The sequence below is a fragment of the Sparus aurata genome, chromosome 3 (assembly GCF_900880675.1).
Source record: "Sparus aurata chromosome 3, fSpaAur1.1, whole genome shotgun sequence".
In the NCBI taxonomy this organism is placed as follows: domain Eukaryota; kingdom Metazoa; phylum Chordata; class Actinopteri; order Spariformes; family Sparidae; genus Sparus; species Sparus aurata.
In genome coordinates, this window is record NC_044189.1 from 11,054,475 (window position 1) to 11,076,725 (window position 22,251).

At 41.4% G+C, this 22,251-nt stretch overlaps 1 protein-coding gene across 3 annotated transcripts in view; it reads right to left on the reverse strand.

The window, feature by feature from the left end:
- rbms3 (RNA binding motif, single stranded interacting protein) overlaps positions 1 to 21,422 on the reverse strand; it is a 307,812-nt gene extending 286,390 nt beyond the window's left edge. For 2 of the 3 annotated variants that reach the window (XM_030411796.1, XM_030411794.1), the window contains exons 1-2: positions 21,136 to 21,422; positions 18,890 to 19,078 (exon numbers count right to left, since the gene is read on the reverse strand). In XM_030411796.1, the coding sequence (XP_030267656.1) occupies positions 18,890 to 19,063 (174 nt within the window). In that variant the 5' untranslated portion in view covers positions 19,064 to 19,078; positions 21,136 to 21,422. Of the gene's footprint in view, positions 1 to 18,889; positions 19,079 to 20,847 lie in introns of all 3 variants that reach the window. The other variant, XM_030411795.1, reaches the window with a different exon arrangement.
- Positions 21,423 to 22,251: the final 829 nt, after the last annotated feature.

The window sequence follows — 22,251 nt, forward strand, 5'->3', positions numbered from 1 at the left end:
GCTTCTTCAGTTCTGTAGTAGTAGTAGTAGTAGTAGTAGTAGTAGTATCCTTCACAGCTGCATAAAAAAGCAAGCAAGACTAACACATTCAACTCCCAAGCCAAGTTCATCTGTGGAATCTTGAACCATACATTCAGGTCCTTTTGAAGCATAGAGTATTTTGTGCTTAAGACTGAATAGATAACAACATCACAATGTCAGCTGTGTAAAATATAAGGGCTGGTTCAATTTTATATTGTACCATTATGGCTTCAAGAATTATTTATTTCTTAAATTGTTCAGGTTGACTGACCAGAAAATGAAATCGCCATCTGAAGTGCAGCTTTTCTTTGACATGTGCATTTCTGCACTCACACAATTGTGGCTTCAATAAAATTAGATAATTTATAAACTATTGTAACATGAATAGTTTCACATGGCCCTTGATCTAAGATCAGTGTTTTGAATAGGCTATTTCACTAAAGACACCAAATAAAACTTAATCTGAAACATTGCCAGTCCTGTTATTTGTATGTGTTTTCTATTTAAATGTATTGACAGCATGCACGTACATCTGGGATCTGGATGAAACCAATTCTCTAACAAAGATCTCCCCACCAACACTTTAAAGCGGAGATTGCATTTGTTTCCTGTCATTACACCGTGTTAAGCACTGTAAATGTTGTTTATAAATGGGTACACATGGATTTTTCCAGCACAAAATAGATATTATAGGAAAGATTTGATATAATACTTTATAGTTTTATATGAAAGTTTAAATCTTGCGGTTTCTGTTTGAGAGCTTTATATGCTCCAAATCATAAAAAGCAGCATTTATTCGTAATAAAACACATAAGCATACAAAAAAAAAGTTGCTCTTTTGATTTCTCAAGATGTTAAAAGGACTGCAGCCGGGCCTCGTCTAAACACTGGAAAAAATTGATGCTAAGTGCTTGATTATAATTAATCAAGAGACATTTCCGAGTAGAAACAGATTTTCCAAATGGAAATATTTCAGTGCATGTGTCTCGAATAAACAGTGCAGCATCTGCCAGAGCAGACAGAACAGAGCTGAGGTTATCCTCCCATTGGAACGCCCTCATCTCAAAGATGTCCTAAAAAATAGTCATTCTGTGTCTTAGAGTTAAAGCGCTCAATCTATGCTTCTGCGTTGAATCCAACAGCATAGCCTACACCATAGCCTGAGATGCACCTCCCCAGAAATGCAAACGCAAATCGCAGTGACCCAGACCACAACAAAAGTGATCGGTCCGCTTGTAGCATCACATTTTTTGGCTTCTCCTCCGCTGCTTAGCAGAGGTGTTAATACAGGGGACTGTGAACTGTAGAGACCCCTAGTAAACACACCAACCTTTTCGGCTATTGCAATCCCTCCTCCAAATGCTGTAACGTTATAGCTCAGTGTGTATGGAGGTAAAGCTGCCGAAGTGGCCGTGCATATACTAGCAAAAGCACAGCTGTCAATCCGCTCACCACCACCAGCAACCAACACGATAGCATAGGCTCTGTGGAGCATCTACATGCAACTATAAATCAGCCTTAAGTCATTATCATTCCATGATGGCTAACCAGACAAGACAAGATAATGTATTTATGTATGAGGCTGGATTTTCTGGAGATTAGAGTTAGTGTTCTGTCCTATCCAAAATGATGCTCGTACAGACACTAATTTCATGGAAATGCGTACAAGGGTGATACGTTAGTGATGTAGTGGCACCATGTCTTGAGCATAACATGGATATACAAACTATTCACATATGGTAGAAAATAAAAATTAGCCAAAGCAGCTGTCCACAATTCTTAATCTGTTCTACACCTAATTACCACTCTTGCTAGGGTGTTGAAACAAAACAATACGTTTTTGTAAGCAAATCAAAAGAACAAGCAGTTTGATAGCATGACTAATAAGGAAATAAGCCAAGCACTTTCCAAATCTCTTTCTTCCCACTGTGTGCAAATAGTTGAAAGAACTTGTTGCCCAAAAGGTTTTTACAACCGTTATCTTTTGTGTTCTTTAGAAAAACAGGCTTTTTCAATGAGTTCCATGTATTTTTGTATTCAACATATTACAAAACTGGCATTGGCTGTAATGATTTCATTAATAATGACATACAGCGTGTATTAATGGCTAAAAATAACACAATAACACATGGGTTTTCAACTTGCTTTGTCTTGGAAATTTGCAATCTGTATAACAAAACGATAAAAAAACAGCCCTGCTGAAACCTGAGAATAATAAGGAACAATAATGTCTGATATAAAACAACTCACTTATTTTAGATTGAAAATGGCTCATCTAAAACAATTAGAGCTGAAATGATTACTTACGATTATGTTCAGCTGCAGATGGTTGGACCTGCACCACCTGGTTGAGGACTTTGCGAGGTGGTGCAGGTCCAGCCATCTGCAGCTGAACACCTCCAAGACCAAGGAGATGGTGGTGGACTTCAGAAGGAAGAAACCACATCTCCAACCTGTGTCCATCGAGGGGGTCGATGTGGAGGTAGTCAGGACCTATAAATATCTGGGGCTGCAGCTGGACGACAAGCTGGACTGGACACCAAATATAGACACTTTACGAAGGAAAGGGCAGAGCCGTCTGTACTTACTAAGAAGGCTGAGGTCCTTCAACATCTGCAAAAAACTGCTGCAGATGTTTTACCTGTCTGTGGTGGCCAGCATCCTCTTTTATGCTGTGGTTTGCTGGGGAGGAAGCAGCAAAAAGAGAGACGCCAGCCGACTGGACAGACTGGTGAGGAGAGCTGGCTCAGTTGTGGGCACAGAGCTGGACTTTCTGGTGACAGTGGCAGGATGAAGGACCCTGGACAAGCTGCTGTCCATACTGGACAACACCCACCACCCTCTGCACAACACCTTCACCAGGCAGAGGAGTGTGTTCAGTGGCAGACTGCTGTCCCAGTCCAGCTCCACCAACAGACTCAAAAACTCTTTCGTCCCCCTCGCCATCAGACTTTACAACAGCTCTCAGTAAAGGCAGGGAGGACAATAGATAATAGACAATGGACAATTTCCACCTCTATTTGCACATCCATTTGCACTGTTTCACTTTCATTTGCGCTGTCTACCATTTTGCACTGTTTACTGAAGCTACTGTTCATTTTATATTCATTTTATATATATTATATATATATATATATATATATATATATATATATATATATATATATATATATATATATATATATATATATATATATATATACATTATCTTTTATTCTATTTTTAATTCTATTCTTAAGGTTAGGGTTTTTAATTTTAGTTCAATGTATATTAATGTATGTTTTGTATTTCGTATGCTACTGGACACTTGAATTTCCCTCGGGATAAATAAAGTATCTAGCCTACAAAATCTATCTATCTATCGAGTAACTCAAATAATTTGATTACAAAAAATGGTCGAAGCAAAATCTCTGCCTCGAGGCTTCGTTTAATTCCTATCACCCGCGTTATGTGGCCTGCTTAGCTCAGGGATCATTTTTCCACAGGGATTGTTATTGCGAACACACACCAGTATGTTCAGAATTGAGTTGGCATGATGGTGGAGAGCCAAGAAACTGTCCGTAAAAGACAGAGAATGTCCAAAGTTTGGGATCATTTGACAGAAGATAACAAAGTGCAATGTGTCTAGTGCAAAGCAGAACTGGCGTACCACAACAGCATGTCAACAATGATTCAACATCTGAACCAAAAGCATCCAGTTGTTAACACAAGCTCAACAAGCATCGCCGACACAAGCTAACTTAAACATTGCTGTTAGCTTATTTAACATAGCCTACCAATGCTAGTTAGAACGTATGGTATTTGTAGAGGCTGTAGCCTGATGTTGGTCTGACTAGATATCATGTTAAGATGTGGAAATTAATTTGTATCAGAATACAAGAAAGTAATAGCCTACACCAAATAACTCCTTTCCACACACACACACGCACACACACACACACACACACACACACACACACACACACACACACACACACACTCATCTCGTCTCTCTCACTCTCCATCACGCAAGCGTGCACACATAAACAAACACGCACCCTTACTCCCGTTGTTAGGAATGGTTGGAATAATTACCTGTATGTTTTTTTTCAGGCATAAAAGCCATTTGCTTGGTCTATTTAACAGGCCTGTCATTTTCGTTATGCATTATTTAGTATTGTTGTTTTTTATAATGCAAAAGCACTTTTTTATTAGATTACTCGATTAATTAATGGGATAATCGGTAGAATACTCGATTGAAAAATGATTCGACAGCTGCAGCCCTAAAAACAATAATAACACATTGTGACTGTGGGCCCCTTAGTGTGTATACACTACCTAATATGATCGCTATTTTGTTGCAGAATGTTTACTAAAACAAAAGTACACATACTAATTGCGTAAAACATGTAATCCACAATTGACTGTTAAACTGCACAAGTTTAGGTCAAACTGCTAATTAAACATGCTGTACATAACAGTGTTACGACTTTAAGAGGCACACGATGTACAGTGTATGGCCAGAAATTAGATCATATTTTCTGGCAATGTATAAAACTCTAATATAAAAATTCCACCCTGTGAAAACCAGGATGGACTACTGCTAATCCAGCACATTTGGCAATTCTGCACAAGTCTTCCTTGACCTTTCCTTTGCTGCCAAGTCATCACAAACAGAGTGAACAGTTCCCAGCCTTGACACTGAGTCAGAAGCAAACCCCCCCGACAACGCACACGCCTCCACACAGCTCTAGTGTAGCAGACACACAGCAAACATCCACGGGGTGCTCAATTCATTAAAAAGTGAAAATGCAAGGGGCCGAATTTTTTGATCACAGCGAAGAATTTTCCAGATGGCCTCCTAAACAGGGTGTACTCATGCTTATGTTCCCATGCCAAATTGCTGGCCTACAAATCAAGTTACACTTCCAACAAATAATTCATTATGGACCATCTAAATGCAAAACAACAGCAGTAGTTTTTTCATACGTAGTCTACGGCTTTAAATAATTCTTGGGAAAAAAGTCTGCTATGAAGAATACTAAAACAGCTTGCAGCATTATATTTAGAGAAGAACGTCAATGTGATTTCTGTCAACACATACAGTGCATATTTACACACAATCACATGGAAAGCAACCACCACCACAAATCTCAAAGGAGGCACCTGTCAACCAAAAATGCGGAATGCTGTTCAGAGGCCAATTGTGAGTGTAAGGGTTGGAGGTCAGCTGGATAGGATGTTGGAGTCAGGCAGAACTGGAGTCATGAGTGGTGACTCTGCTGAGTCCAGTGAGCCCGTTAGGTCATCTGTGTCGAGGGTGGATTAGGAGCAGTCGGTGATCCCATCAAAGCAATGTGTCACCAGCGCCGTGTCTTACCGTGGAGCCACACACTCGGGCGAGCACTGATCCCCTTAACTGACTCTCAGCAGGCCCGGCAACTAAGGCAAGCTGACAGCAGGGCTATTTTCGGGCAGAAATCACCCCTGTTTGGACGGGGCCACAGATAGAGATGGCCAGGGCCCATGCCATCGCTCTCCATTAGAGAGAATGAAAAACACAGTGAGGATCCCACTTTGCCACTTTGCAGCAGGGAGCAACCTTTTGCTCACGACAGCTCTGAGAAACAGATGAGGGATAAATGTGTTGTGACAGCAGCTAATAAGGTCCCTGTGATCTGCTGGTCGGTGTGTCAGCGTGCGTGAGTCTGTGTGTCTGTGTGCACGAGTGAGTGCCCATTTGTCATCTATGTTTATACTAAAAGTATGCTTTAAACAGAGGAGTAAAACACACTGATGAGAGATAAATAGAGCCACTAAAACAGGTTGTGTCTAAATACGTGACTACGTGATACGTATTTGACATCTTTGATTATTCTTTCTTCCTTTGTATGACAGATTAAAGAGCCAATAGACTAAAATAGCATGCAAGAAAACAAAGTCTCTGCAAATAGCCAGACTTAAAACACATTAAATAGCATACCGGTCACACTGATTAGCATTTTCCCCATCTATACTGTTGCTGTTACTGAAGAATCTTGTACAGTTTCCTGAAAAGAGCTATCTAAACCAAATGTGGCACTTTTATTATTTCTACAGAAGTTTTGTTTGCATTTCAATGCATATCACTACCTCTACAGGCCCACATGTGCCTGGCAAGCTTGAGTTTACAGTAGGCATCCATGCAGTGATCACAAATAGAGCTAAGGATTAGAAAATCAATTTGTAATGCTCTTTCACCTTCTCACTAATGATCATCCGTCCCTAATACATGAGATCATGGACGAAGGCTTGACCTTGGCCACCAAACCAGGAGCCAACCCAATTACTTCCCGCTCTTGACACTCCAGAGACGATATATTTATCTCACCTCCCCTGACAGCATTATAGCGCATTCTTTTCAGTGTGAAAGCAGCAACTATTGTCTAACAACATGACAGAATATATTTGAATTAGAGTCTGCAAAGTGCTAAGCTTTCAAATGACGCATCTTTTTGCCTTATTTAGAACTGATAAGTCATGTGTTATGGCTGGTGACTGTCTGAGCTCAGGCATGGCTGGCTAATAACAGTTAGCTGATTCCACATTGGGTGCTGATGTAAATGCTGCATCACCTCAACTCGTGGACGGATATTTTAGTGGTGTTCCTGCAGTGCTTCATAACAGCAGGGCTGTACGCTTAGCTTTTTCACTAGGAGCACAGGTGCTCCTAAATGAAAAAATTTAGGAGCACTATGAAATTTCTTAAATAACACAATTTTATTATTAACTCTCAAATCACGTACACAGTAACACACATATGCACTCAAACATATAAACACAGTGCCATCATAAGGCCTACTGCAACCCTCAATTAAACACAGAGAACATCCCTGTCCCACATCTTTTTGTAGTCAGGTCGCCTGGCACTCTTGGCTGAGTTTATCCAGCGTGTGAAAAAAGAAAGAAGTTGTAAGCTATGACCAGTGTTGGGCATGTTACTTTTAAACTGACTGACTGAGTTAGTAACTGAATTACTCCACTATAAAAATACTTAGTTACCAGGAAAAGTAACTATTGCGTTACTTTTATTTATTCCCCCTTTTCAGCTCGGCATTCATTTTAGCGTACTCGGCATCTACATATGTATTTAGAAAATTTATTTATGCATGGCGGACCGGCTCCTGTTCTCCCCGATATTTTACCAGTGAGTGTTGTGAAGGAGTCTGAGTCAACTGTTGATGACGGGAGCAAGTTCTCAACAACATACCTGTCTATCATTGCATTCAGCTCAGTCTGTGTCACACGTTTTTGTGAAGCTGTTAGCGGAGCTCACGTTAGCCACACCTGAGGCCTGTACTGCGAAGGGGGCTCAACATAGCCAGGCTTTGTGCTCATGCTGCAGCTCAACAAAGCCCCAAGTCCCCAAACAGAGTTAAACGGTACTGCGATGGTGGTTATCAACTTACTTTGTCAAGTCCGGTTCTCTGCTTTGTGCTCTGCGCGCGTACATGTAAAAGGGGGCGTTTGACGTCATATTATTCTACTTCCGTGCGAAAATGGATCGATCGACTATGAAGAATTCAAAGAAACCATCAGAAAGTAACACTGTCGCCGCCAACAGAGCGAGGGAGGGCTGCTGGCAGAAAATTGCTGACGTAAATGCGTAAGTTAACAGTGATTAATATTATGATCAATATTATATTAAGCCCATAGTGTTTTAATTTCTGAAAGCTCAATATTGTGCAACTTTTACATATTAACCCTCATTAATTTAAAATATAAATAAACTGAAGCAACAACTATCTTTTTTCATTTTTGAATGATGTCTATATTGTTTTCACATTTTACTGATCTCAGTTATAGAATGCGCGTGTGTTTTATTGAAAGCGAGGCTGAGTGTGCGTAGGCTATAAATGATCAGTGTTTTTTTTCGTAATACTGTGTCGGGATGAACAAGCAAATGTAGCTACTGTCCCTGTACAATGGCAATAAAGACCTTTTTGACAGTGAAAATAGCTCAAGCCTGTAAGATTTGTGTTTGGGCGTACACTGCCCTACAACGGGTTGATCAGTTCATCAGTTTATTCATGGCCACATCAAAGAAATAATTAACTTTACTCATTATCTGTGACAAATAAATACTAGGTTGGCCTAATTAGTGGGCTGTGCTCGCCAGCCCACTATGGACACCTCTATAGCAGAGCTATAGGACAGAGCACAGCCCACTATTATTATTGCTCGCGCCTCTTTTTATTATTTATTCTGTCGCTAACTCGCCCCGCACCGTTGAGCGCACACAAAGAAAAAATATTTCAAAACGTGCGGCTTGATTGCATGGGGTGTGCTATTATTTTTCTCACCAGAATATACATTTTTCGCGACGTAAGTCGCGAAAAACTGCGACAAATTTCCCATAAGGAATGAATGGGACGAGGTCAAAAAAGTCGCAAATCTGCGACATTTTTCAAACATCTCCTGCTCGGGCATACGTTCACGTGGAAACACCATTCCAGCTTTAAAATGTAGGCACAAGTCCTGAGTATTTAAGTTGTATTTGAACTTTTTTCCTATGTTATGTAGTTTTTGAACTGTGATCCTTGAATGAAGGTGAGTGATTTTGGAAAAATTCAGGGTTTTCAATGATTGTGTATGGCGGAATGTTCGTGCAGCAGAGGGGAGAGGGCCAACTGACAGAGTGAGAGAGACTCAAAAATTTGCTCCGAAATTTTCTCTTTCCGTGACGATCCTGACCACAAATTAGGCTCAAAAACAGTGATATTTCCCAGAGTTGTAGCCACACTTGTCTTCTTTCTCCCAAAGTGTCTACTTTATCGGTAGGATTCACGGTTTTTGAATTATCGACCGCTAACCGACAAGAGTAGCTCTGAAATGCTCCATTTACTCCAATGTAAATCGGGAGAAGGATTTCCAAAAATGCACCCTTTTTTAACTCGCTGCCATTTCCACATTTCTGAAGCTAGGACCACAAAACTTAATGAGTGTGTTCTTTAAGGCCTTTCTGGCTCGATCGTGAAAAAAAATTGTCGATATCATGTATGATTTTGACCAAATAGCACTAGTTTGACGTCCTAGATGTGAGGCAGAAATTGCTCTCAAATCAGCTCCCTCACAGTCCGTTGCTACGGCCCTTGCCAACGGTCACCTAGCAACCAAAAACAGCTGGGCCAAGAGAGAGAGTGACAGACAGACAGACACTAGACACACATCAGACAGACAGACAGACACACAGGAGACACACATCAGACAGACAGACAGACACACAGGAGACACACATCAGACAGACAGAAAGACAGACAGGAGACACACATCAGACAGACAGACGGACAGACAGACAGAGCGACATGTAGACACACACACACACAGAGCTGCTTAAGCGTGCTCTCACATGCACACAGACGCACACACACAGTATATTTCCCAACATTTAAACTACATTAAACGATCATTTTTTCACTCATTCAATGTGCGGTTGATCGGACTCTTTATGCTATAATTCAGTTTTCTAGAATATTAATCTTTCGCGTCGTAAGACGCGAACAGCTGCGAGACACTTCCCATAAGGAATGAATGGGATGAGGTCAAAAAACTCGCAAATCTGCGATGTTTTTCAAACATCTCCTGCTCTGGCATACATTTAGCTAGAAACACCATTCCAGCTTTAAAATGTAGGCACAGGTCTTGAGTATTTTTGTTGTATTTGAACTTTTTTCCTATGATGTGTAGTTTTTGAACTGTGATCCTTGAACGATGGTGAGTGATTTTGGAGAAATTCTGGGTTTTCAATGATTGTGTATGGGGGAATGTTCGTGCAGCAGAGTGGAGAGGGCCAACTGACTCCCTCACAGTCCGTTGCTACGGCCCCTGCCAACTGTCACCTAGCAACCGAAATCAGCTGGGCAAAGAGAGAGAGTGACAGACATACAGACAGGAGACATACATCAGACAGACAGACAGACAGAGAGACACACATGAGACAGACAGACAGACAGAGAGACATGTACACACACACACACACACAGCCATGCTTAAGCTTGCACTCACATACATGCAAACGCACACACACAGTATATTTCCCAACATTTAAACTACATTTAATGATTATTTTTTCACTCATTAAATGTGCGGCTCGATCGTACTCGGGTTGCTATTATTCAGCTTTACGAAATATCTATTTTACGCGACGTAAGTCGCGAAAAACTGCGATGAATTTCCCATAAGGAATGAATGGGGCGAGGTCAAAACAGTCGCAAATCTGCGTATGTGTATGGCGGAATGTTCGTGCAGCAGAGTGGAGAGGGCCAACTGACAGAGTGAGAGGGATCCAAAAATTTGCTCAGAAATTTTCTCTTTCCATGACGATCCTGGCCACAAATTAGGCTCAAAAACAGTGATATTTTCCAGAGTTGTAGCCACACTTGTCTTCTTTCTCCCAGTGTGTCTACTTTATCGGTAGGATTTACTGTTTTTGAATTATCGGACCGCTAACCAACAAGAGTAGCTCTCAAATGCTCCATTTACTCCAATGTAAATCGGGAGGAGGAATCTCAAAACTGCAGCCTTTTTTAACTCGCTGCCATTTCAACATTTCTGAAGCTAGGACCACAAAACTTGATGTGTGTGTTCCTTAAGGCCTTTCCCGCTTGATGGTGAGGAAACTTTGCTGATGCCATGTTTGCTTTTTCGTCACGGGGCAAAGCGCACAGCCCACTCTCGCGATTTCCCGGCGGGGAATTGTCTAGTTAATATTTCATATTGCATTTTATTAAGATGTGGAAGCAGCAGTCGGACATGGCAGCAAGTTAGAGCCAAATACAAAAACATCATTCAAAGTGGTATGTAGCCAAGCTGCCCCATCATTTTGTCAGTGTGTGTTCTTGCTCAGATTTTCTGCATCACCAACTGAATGTAAGTAGGTTCCCGTGGCAAAAAAGACGAAGGGCTACACAAACAGTTTGCCCGACAGTGAGCGCACAGCTTCTTCCAGTGGCATTCCTGACACTCGGCTCAATAAGTGAGCAAATGTACCGTATTCCCTCGGCTGAAAATCTATATCGCTCATAGAGAATTTCATCAGGAAATGCCTGCGGATCAGCGCGATCTCGAAGAAGCCGCTCACGTTGCAGTGCTGCCCGAATTATTCTTGCTCCCAGGTCCACCGGGTTCTCAATGAATGGTGACGCCATCTCCGAATGAGTTACACAGTGAAACAGCGGCGCTTTTATAGCCGATTTTAAGCTGAAACTCTGAACATAACCTGGTCGGGACCAGGTTATGAGCTAAACATAAGTTACCATGGTGATCTAGCCGGGTTAAAAGAGAGCCACCTTCGTAGTACAGTAAAGCCTGGCTTTAGACCCAACATACCTCGCTAACCCACTAAACTGGCTTCGCAGTACACCCCTCTGGCCTGCTATCATCATCAACAGCGTCAGCAACGGAGTTTTTGGCCAGTGTAAGTTTTGTAGAAGCGTGTGCCACTGAGAGATGCTTCATTAGATCAGAGTTGCTTACAACGGACGTGGACAAAGGAGATTAAAGTAGTGTCTGTACTTCCACTTTGAAAACGTTAACTTTCCCTCCGGACTCTTCATTGCTGCAGTTCACCTCTGCTAGTTTGTGTGTGTGTGAGGCTGCTGTGTGCGTGTGTGGCTTGTGTGTAAACCGAAGATTGCCACTGATTGGCTTAAGAACTCTCACTCAACGTTAGAGAGCCAATCGTCATCACTTATGCGGTTGTCCCGCCCCTCCCTCCTCCCTCACCAGAGGAAAATAAAACAGCTCTGCAGCTATGGTGGCTGAGAGCCGAGTCGGATGAAAACAGCTTCAATGATCAACTTCAGTTTGTAATGCGTCACATTTAGTAGTCGGTAACGGTAACGGCATTGTAACGATGGAAATAGTAATTAGTAGATAAGTAGATTACCCGTTACTGAGTAAAATCCGTACTCGCACGTGTGCTCCCTTTTTATTTTTTCTACTCGCACAATCTATTTTTAGGCGCATATGCGAGTAAAATGCTCGCACTGTACAGCCCTGAACAGTTAGGCAAAGTTAGCACCCTGCAGAGGTTTCATCAAGCTGTCTGTTGAAATGTGGTCATACTTTGGATTAATGTTCAGAAGAGCTTTGAAAATCTTATTTTTTTTCCCTTTGTTGGTTTTGAAATGCACCATCATTATGTCTCGGATATTGATGAGTGGCCCAGTGATAAAGCTAAATAAAGCTAATCCCTCTATACAGCAGACATTCTGACTTGAAAAATACAAGTGTTGCCATTAACATTAACCATAGCTCCTTTCTATTCAAGAATGTACCACACATTAAAAAGAAGACCCCCAGCTTCCTTGAACCTCTTAATCTTGAATAGCTGCGGACAGTATATATGTGCTAACAACCTTTTAAAGGCAATGATGGATGCAAACAATGCATAAAATTCTAATCTGTTCCCAAAATATTAATGACAGGCAAAAGTTTCAGAGTCAGTGTTTCAACATGAGGACAAATTTCCTTTTAACTGTGTAATTTCATATTAAGAAAACTGACTTGGTGCGCAAAGGCTTTTAGTCAAATGAGTGTGACTGTGAGCCAGCATGTACAATACCAGGAGCATGGAACCTGTGGAATTTTGAAATGTCTAGGCCTACGTATTATATCTTGTTTTCAGTAATCGTTTTTTGTTCAACACAAAGTTCATTAGTATCAACAATTGCTTCAGTCCAATTATGCAGTCCAAACACATCTGTTAGCAAATCGATAAAGTTTAATAGAAATCTGCATAATTTATATTTGATATACTGATGCAAGAAAAGGACCTTTCTCACAGCAAACAGTGTGACTTGTTACGGCAATAAAAGTGTATGCTGCCGGTACCTTATACCAGTTAGCCAACATGAATAAAATCAGGACCCTGTTAACCTTATTAAGGATAACTGCTATTTAGCATTCAAGGATATATACGCATTACTCTAACCTTATATTTTATCAGGGCTTTGTATCAGCAGTTTGTATAGAATCAGGCTGAAAACATTCGTTCTTCATCTTTACTTGACATCATAATTCCCTAAAGTATTATCCACATGGAATTGTTTTTAAATTGCACTCATATTAGCTTTTAAATACTCAGGGTATCATTACAGTAATGAGATTATCACATAAGCTACACATCAGCAGTTGTACTTTATCTGCCTGCAGTTCTTTGCCATCACACTTTAGTCACATCTCACCTCTCTGCAAAGCAGCCACCTCCAAAGGCATTTTCCTTGAAATAGCCTGGTGCACGGCAGTAAATATTTGTGCTGTCAAAGGATTAAGACATCACAGCATATCTAAAACTATTAGAGCTACAATTTATATTCCTTTCCTGACACAGCTGAGCGAGAAGCCATTAATTTTCTCAACAGTAGTAAGGAGTTTTAAAGGTCCCTACTATGGTGAAGGTTTTGAACTGCCATGCCGGACTCTCCAAACACACACACACCCACCCACACACACACACCCACACACACACACACACACACACACACACACACACACACACACACACACACACACCAGTTATCCTGCATAGAGTCTGCTTGTAAAGAGCACATGGTAATTTGCAGTTTAATGTGCATATTACAGTAATTTGCCCATTGTGCTGTTTTCAGGCATACTGGATATTGATAAACCTACACTTTAGGAAACGTGCAGCAGCTTGGGGCTGATTCCTGGACTGCTTCAACCACAACCCATCAGCCCACCTCCACTACCTATTCATATCCGGAGGAGGGGTGTGGGATCGATGGCATGCCGGGATGCTATTAGGAGCTGAGGCAGCCAAGCAGCCACAACTTCAAAAGCAAAGTGTGGGAGGAGAAATAACACAAGGTAATTATCTGGGCCCCGCTAGCTACAACCAAGGTAATCTGTAGAGTGGAGGACGAGGGGGGCCGTGGAGGTGGTGTTCTAGATGTCTGTCTGTGTTTACCTCAACTCACTGCACTCCGCTCACTCCAGCAATGCTGACGGAGGAGACAAATACTTGTTATGGCAAACATTTTTGTACATTTTATACTATCATCTACCATTTTTACCTGATAAATTACATGGATAAACTGTTGACCAGTTACAGAGTTAACATGCAACACAGCTAATGCTGTGACAAAAAAGTGGTAATGACAGTGAATCACATGCCAATCTGCCGCACTGCTGCTGAAGGCAAATTGCTTAGCAAGGTGAGAAGCCATCTGCTTTTCCCGTTATCTTAAAAGTCATGATGAGTGAGAAGAAGCCATTAGGCAAATATTCCAAGAGCATCTGGACAACAAGTCATTGCAAAGTCAAAAAAGTTCCACTTATCTGACTGCAGTTTACACAAGTTGATTTTATTGGTTAACAAACACGAAATTCATTCTGACTAGGTGACATCTGCACAGATTTTAATTTTCTGATCACTCATTTGGAAGTGTACACAAAATCTTCAGTCAGAGCAATTTAATATAATTTGCTTCCTCTGAATGTTTCTCATCTGTGTAATCAAATACAGCAGCAATAATCACTGCTACGACTATTCCACTCCATGCTTAAAAGCTCAATCCCTCGTGACTCTTTTCTAATGGAAGGAAAACACACATTACCACAGATTGGTCTGTTTTACATACATATGAGAGAGAAAAAAACTGCAGAAATAGTGCTCACAAGCACTAACATTAACACGCAGACACACACACACACACACACACACACACACAGACTTGTAAAATAAAGAACAATTATAAGAAGTGCAGGATCAGCAAGCTAACGCATGTGTGCGGCCGTGTGTTTAGTGCTTGCCGACTTATTTCTGCTTCCAGCGCAGTTAATGAGTTAAAGGTCAGTAGGCTGTTATGACACCAATTAGTGCAATACTTCAAATCAGCATTGTAGCCCCTCATCATTGGTGGTCAGCTGATGCTTTGAGATTTCAACAAAGCTAATTGCAGTATAATGAGCACAAACCGATGCCATCACGGTGAGAGATGCTACCAGGAAAAATCCCTCGGGGTGGTTTAGGGGTCATGTACTGCACTACAGTTAGAGTTACTGATCAACACAGGGGTCAGAGTACAGGGTATTGGCAGGGGTTATGTTGAGGTTAAAGTACAGGGTCAGCTTTAAGACCCTCTGGTCGACCCATGAAATTAAAACATTTCGTGATCTTCCTTGAGGATTTTTGCATAAGTCACATGGTTGTTAAGATGTTTTCCCTCAACATTTGCACTTTCTTATCTAACATTCTCAAGTACTTGGTCTAATTTTAGGTTGGTTTTTTTCTAAAGAGACAGCAATATATACGGTGTTCTCCATGGTGAATTAATTTTTTGGTCAGACTGACAGTGTTAAAGTGACTGTGTACTACTACTATCATTTGATTGGTGCATTATCTGTGGCTGGGCACAAAAAAAAGTTAATTATATTGCTTAAATTCAAATGACCCCAAAGGCAGTTATCCACCTGGGTGGTTACGCAATAGTCTTTGCTTAGCCCCCATCTGTGATCCAAACATACTCGGTGACTCCATACGTGTTGTGACAGGTGTATCAGTTGCTGACAGTTTTGGCAGTCCAGACATTTGCCATCACCACAAATGGACACACTGAAGGGAGAGACCTGTCGCTAGCTCGACCCTCTTCTTTTGAAGCAGCTGCGGCTTAGGAGGTAGAGCAGTTGTCCTTACAATCAGAGGGTCGGTGATTCCCAGCCCCCGCCATCTACATGTCAAATTGTTAACGGGAAATACACTGAACCATGATTTGCTCCCATTGGTCCTTCCAACGGCAAATGTCAAATGTTTTACAGATGTTGCAGAATATGCACATCTTCCCTGACACGAAAAGTGAAAAAAGAAGAAGATTTGAAAATTCAATTTTGAAAACACTTTTTGCAATCTGAAAGTTGCTGCTACAGTGCAGTGCAGTGCTGCTACACAGAGCAACAAATACTGAGAAGCAATAAGAGTATAGTCAGTCAGTCATGTGTTACTATATGTTGAATCGAGGATACTCAATTGTGACAACGTATGCAAGCTTCAACCTCAATAGAAAGTATGCTATTCAACAAATAACACCAAGGTGTCCACAGAAATCAACCATGATCCAAGTAAGAAAGGTATGCACTGATTCTGTCACTGAAAATGTGGAAAAAAAAAAAAATCATACCATTCACCACAGGCTTGCTTCACAAGACATAAAACCTGCCTAGTACAACCACAGTGAGCAGATAAAATCACATCCAGGAGCATTTTGGGATTAAGTGCTCATTGAGGCATACTTCATCAGTGCTTTGCTGGGAGTAAAATGAATTCTAAACCTTCAAACCTTTTCTGCCTCTGGGTATTCAGATTCTGGAGAAGGTCTGGGGATTCAAACTGGCAAATTTACTTTCAGCATCTGACTTACTTAACCTTTAAGCCACAGCTGACTGCACTGTGGACGACCTCATATGCCACAGCAGCTCTGAGCCAAAGCCCACGGGTCACACTGTGCCACCTCATTCTCTATGATGTATCACTAACAAACAACAGGGCAGGCCAGATGCACCCTTTAACAAGGACAAGAACACTGGTCCACTTCCAGCGATGACAACTTGATGAATAAACTCGCCAGATTAATCAATGACACCACAGCAGCAGGAGCCCGCCTGCCAACCGGTTGGTCAGGCAGTGTCAGAGACACACACACACACACTCCCAGGGCCACCCTCAGTACATTGAAGTAGGTGTTGACTCAACTGCTAATTAAACAAGAAAGAGCACAAAAATGAAAAAAAAAAAGTACACACACAAAGAATGGCCTGTAATCTATCTTTCTTGCACACACACACTTACACCTACATAGGTGCAATGACATTGGCTGTGGCCTTGTTGCCCATGTCTGCCACTTGGGGAGACCTACTACAAAATTAAAAGAACTGTGTCTGATGATTCCGCCGACATTGCGCCTCTCTTGCGCCTCTCTTGCGCTCTTAAACTCAATAAACTAACACCTTCATGCCTCATTGCTTCACAAAGCGGCACCAACAACCAAAGACAGACAAATGCCTGTGCTCAACATATACACTGTGTACTCGAGCTTCCTGCAGTGGCAACAATCATCATGACAGCTTTTATTGTCAGTTGCCGAACATAAGAGCGTAATGCACTGACACATAGGTATACAATACAAGCAGACATGTAGCCAATTGATGGAACGAGGTGTGTGAAGGCAACCAGGAAGCCCTGCCTAAGTGTATGTGTGTGTAACTCTTGCTTGTTCCATTGAGCCAATTACATCTAAAGGAGTGAGAGAGAAAGCGATCTTTTATCCGGCCTTGTGGAGAGTGTGAATTGAATTTCCCCAACAAAATGTCAGTGGTACAGGATTTCTATAAACTGTCTGACAAAGATAAAAATATATTTTTCTTGTCCTTTAATTTGCATGGTTACAGAAAGTTTTACCATAAAGCACTGGTGATAATAACTAATTAATGACAGGCATGATAAACATGATAGAACATCTTTTACAACTAGTTGTTTCAGACAGTGTCAGTGAGAAAAAAAGTAAAAAAATCAGTTATATATATATAGCTGATTTTGATACCTGCTTACAGTTTTTAAATAGTATATATATACATATATACGATACAGCTCCACAGCTACATGAGCTCCCAATAGTTCCCACAGACTGAAGATCATTTACCTAAGATGCAGCTGCAAAAGAGAATTGCACATACAAACTATACTTATACTAATTAGAGAAGTCTTTTGTTTCAGTATGACTGTGCATAAATGCAGCATTTCATGGATCAAGCAGACTTACAAACATACAAAGACACATTTTGGTTTTGGGGTATATCTATTCGCGGGCTTCTTTTATATTCTGTGTGTTGAAACACTGCACCAGATTGAATGACAAATTAAGGTATAGGTAAATGTACATCCCTTGTCAATAAAGGCCTCTTGCTTAAACAAGCTGCCACCACACCCAAAGCAATTATTCCTCTTTTACATATTAAGAGCTTTTGATATCCAAATGCTTCAGAAGTCCTTTTACTTCACCAGGACGGAGACCCTTAAGGCTTGTGTCGATTACTGTTTGCTCAAATCTGCCCAAAAGACTCAAAATTGATACAGCAAGCCATGACAAGCATCCCATTCAGAGCTGCCAGTAGCAGTCAGTCCAGTCATCTAGTGAATGTTTTCGTATATCTGTTCTGTTTATTCTTCCACTATCTCTTCCCTGCTCCGAGGCCTATAGTGCCTCTCAGGCTGATTGACGGAAAGAGGTTCTGGCTCCTGCCAGAGAAGCATGATTGACGTCCTTGAGATGGAAGAGGGCCAGGGAGGATTTTTACTGTCATTCTTGGACATGCAGAGGGCTCTAAGATGGCAAAGGGTTGATATGTTTGAAAATCAGCATGCGCATGGAGCATGCACAATCTGCTTATTGCATGTATGTATCATAGCTGTGGTTTGTAGCATGCGCAGAATGGTTTTCATGACAACATAACAAGACATTACCTACTTCCTTTGAAACCGCTGAAGCCAAAGACCATAAGCACCAACAGTTTCACTTTTTCTTGCAACACTGGTGAGCAGACAGGTCCTTCAAGCACTGGATAACCCACACTACTCTGCAGTTATCAATGGTTACCACACAACTTCACAACATTAAAAAAATGCAAATGCAATGCAAACTGGGTTCTCAGCTCTCCAAGAGGTAACACATTGAATGAGGAAGTCTCTCTATGTGAAATTAAAAAGACATATTACCCAGAATAGCTCAACAGACTGGCAGGATCTCATCAATCATCACACATGTACAGGCACACCCAGACACACGCATTCAGCACAGCAGCTGCAGATGTGCAGCAGTGGGAGTCTGCGACTTACTTTTTTGTCGTCTTTCTGGCTAGCCGGCTGCGCATCCTTACTGTGGTTGTCAGCAGAAGGCCTGCCGCTGGCATCCGTCTGTCTGTCGTCCAATTCATTCTGCTGATTGGCCCCTGACCGAGGAGAGCCCAGAGGGTGGGGCTCCGGCTGCTGAACACCACTCTGGACCTCCATCTTCCTCTGCAGTGCCTTGAAAATAAAGATGGTGGAGAATTAGGATGGAAAGGGGAATGAATTAGACAGGCGGTGATTCATATTTTTGTTGTCATCATTTTTCCTCAATCCCATATACACACTGACCTTCCTTCACAGTACATGAGGACATAACTAAATGTCGGGTGACATATAGATGCAAAACTTTAATAAAAATTTCTGGCACTTAAATCAAGCAGATTGGTAAAAACATTTGTTCACCAACAGCCCTTAGATTTCCTTTAATCAAACATACACTGTATTTTTCACAAAAAATCCCCTGCATGACAACACATAGGCCTGATGAAGAAAAATGTGTTGGCCCAACATCATTATCAAACTCATATCTTTATAATAAAATTACCTAGACGGATAAAAATCAGCTGTTCAAGGACTCCTGAGCCCATAAGTAATCTATCATTGGAACAAGGCACTGCAGGACAGCAATAATCCTCTTCTTTCATTAAACATTAAACCCGTCCTTATATAGGGAAGTAAGCACTGTGATCTTCTACCCAGTAACAACTATATTCACAGATTTTGATTTGTAAAAGCAGGAAAAGAACCGATGCAACTATATTCCCTACTGCTATAGTGCCGCTGATCCTGACCTCTGCCCTCATATTGGCCTCTGACTGAATAATGACAACTTTATCATTGAAATAATATAAAGGATAAATTCAACCAAAACTGAACATCCATTATCTGCTCAACTGGATGCTGATGGGAGGTTGTAGTCCACAAAACCTTTCAGGAACTTTGCAGCAAAAAAGCGTAAAAGAATCCCCCTCAACAATTGTAGTAGCTAGGGACTTGGAAAAAAACTGAAAATGGGTCCATACTGATGTCTGATGTAAACCAAATCTCTGGAAGCTTGACAAAAGACGTCATGAGCGAGCCACCTTCTCTTGAGTGGGTGCACAAGCTTGATCACACGTCACGCAACATTGAGGAGATACAGATACATCTGTGATAGACCAATAAGGGCTGAAAATTATCAGCGATCCCCGGGGTATAAATTGGGTATTAGTGTAATTAATGTATTTTAAAGTCAATTTGGGATTTTGGGGCTTAGATGGGGGCATTTTGTGTTGTTTGTCCCCATCTACTTCCGCTGCTTCGGAGAATGTCACAACACTGTTTTCCTGTGAAGCTCCACAAATGTTTTATGGAAATACTAAAGTTTACCTAACCTACCATTGGCATGAGGGTGAGTCTTTTCATTTTTGTGTGAACTCGTCCTTTAACTGCAGGAGAATGCTGTGTGTGGTTTGTGTAAAAAAGTTTTCACTGCTTTATATCAGTTGCAAGTGCACTGTGTTGTTCTAGCCCCCAAACAATAAGGCAGCGATAAATAAAAGCATAGAGAAGTCACCTCCTCTGAAGGGCAGATCAGAGACTACGTGTCTGAAATCAGCAGTCGGGTGATGTTTGGCGCTCTGATGCTTCATTCTGCATTCTGGGGGCTATCAATAAGTTATGAGGTCACTTGGTTGAGATGGGCTGCCTCATAAAAACATGTCCTGAAGGAATTTTACCTAAACATTTTAATGCTGGAGCACACTGACAGCAAGAGGGAGAAAAGGCTGCAAGACTTGGCACGGCAGGTGAACTCACCTGTTGGCCTATGTTAATTAACCCCTCTAACGAACACTCTGACATTGACACCTAATTAAGCAAAGCTCCCGGTACTCTCAAAAAGGTATGACATGTCATTACAGCTGCGTTACATACACCTGTTATGCATCTGTACTGGGATAAGTTACCTCGCAGGTGAGGCTCCAGGTCAGCACTGAATTTTTATGACGACTCTTGAGAAAAAAAGCGTTCAAAGTTGGCTCCTTCCTGAGTTGCTCATGTGCACCCGCTTCACGCTAAAATAACCTGCAGTCGCTAAACGAGAGGCTTTTTCACTCAACACCGATACAAACATTAGCTAACGTCCTGACAGGAGGGGTTGTTGCCGCCGTGTCCCGTGTTATTACGGCAGCTTTTTGCGGCTATGGCGGCCGTACATTAGCATAAAAAAGTGGTTAAAACAATGCCCGAAATACCTCTGTCACTTCTCGGCTCCTCGTTTAGTCAGAAGCATATCAAGAGGAAGATGCGGTAGTGCAACTTGCTTTACATCTCTGTTGCTGCTCTGACGCGGACAGCCACGGCAGTCTGGGGCAGAACAACAGGCAGCCGGCTCATATAGTTGCCTAAGAAGTTCTTCCTTCCGAAAAGAAACACACAAAAAAAACAAACAGAGAGGAGCGACTGCCAGACACTCGAGACGCCGTCGAGGAGGCTGTGACGGTGTCAAAGCTGCACAAACCGCCGCTGCTCGCGCTGCTGCTGCCGCTGTCACGGCGGGCGTGTCCCCGCGAGCTGTCACCAAACAAACCCTCCTCCCTCCCGCCCACCTCGCGTGTCAAACATGGTGCCTTCAGGTGCTGCTCGAAAGCTCCTCTATCCCACACACAAGCAGGTAAGGATTACTTGCTGTACTTGTGAGGGTTCAAAATTGAAATTGTGTTGGTTTTATATTATCATCATTATCTTTATTATCATTATTATTATTATTATTATAAATAGCCACTTTTGGGATATATTTTTCTGAAGCAATCACTTTCATACCTAAACGTGCCAGACAACCCCTATGATGCTATAAAAATGCTAAGATATATATATATATATATATATATATATATATATATATATATATATATATATATATATATATATATATATATATATATATATAATGTAAATAAATAATGTATTAATCAGCCTAATTGCTTGGAGGTGTTGTATAAAGTACCCAGATGTCATGCTTGACTTGTGATACAGTACAGATATCATATATAACTACGTCATCATGATGGTGGTCTAAAATATTTTGCTGAGAAGGCCAGAATCTATTCAAATGTGTGGACGTTTCAGGAAATCTTATACCTTCTGTTTTTCTCCAGCATGAAGGAAAATACACACAAATAAGTGTGTCATTGGCACTCCTAAACGCAAAGTGGCCCACATCAAATAGTAACTGGCTTTAAAATAACACTTCGCGTCGAAGTGCTGTACAACTCATGCACACACCATACCATCGTGCTGGTGTAACCGGTGTTGCATACTCAAAAGTCATAGTTGAGTAAAAGTGAAGATATCGTGTCAGGGAGCAGCTC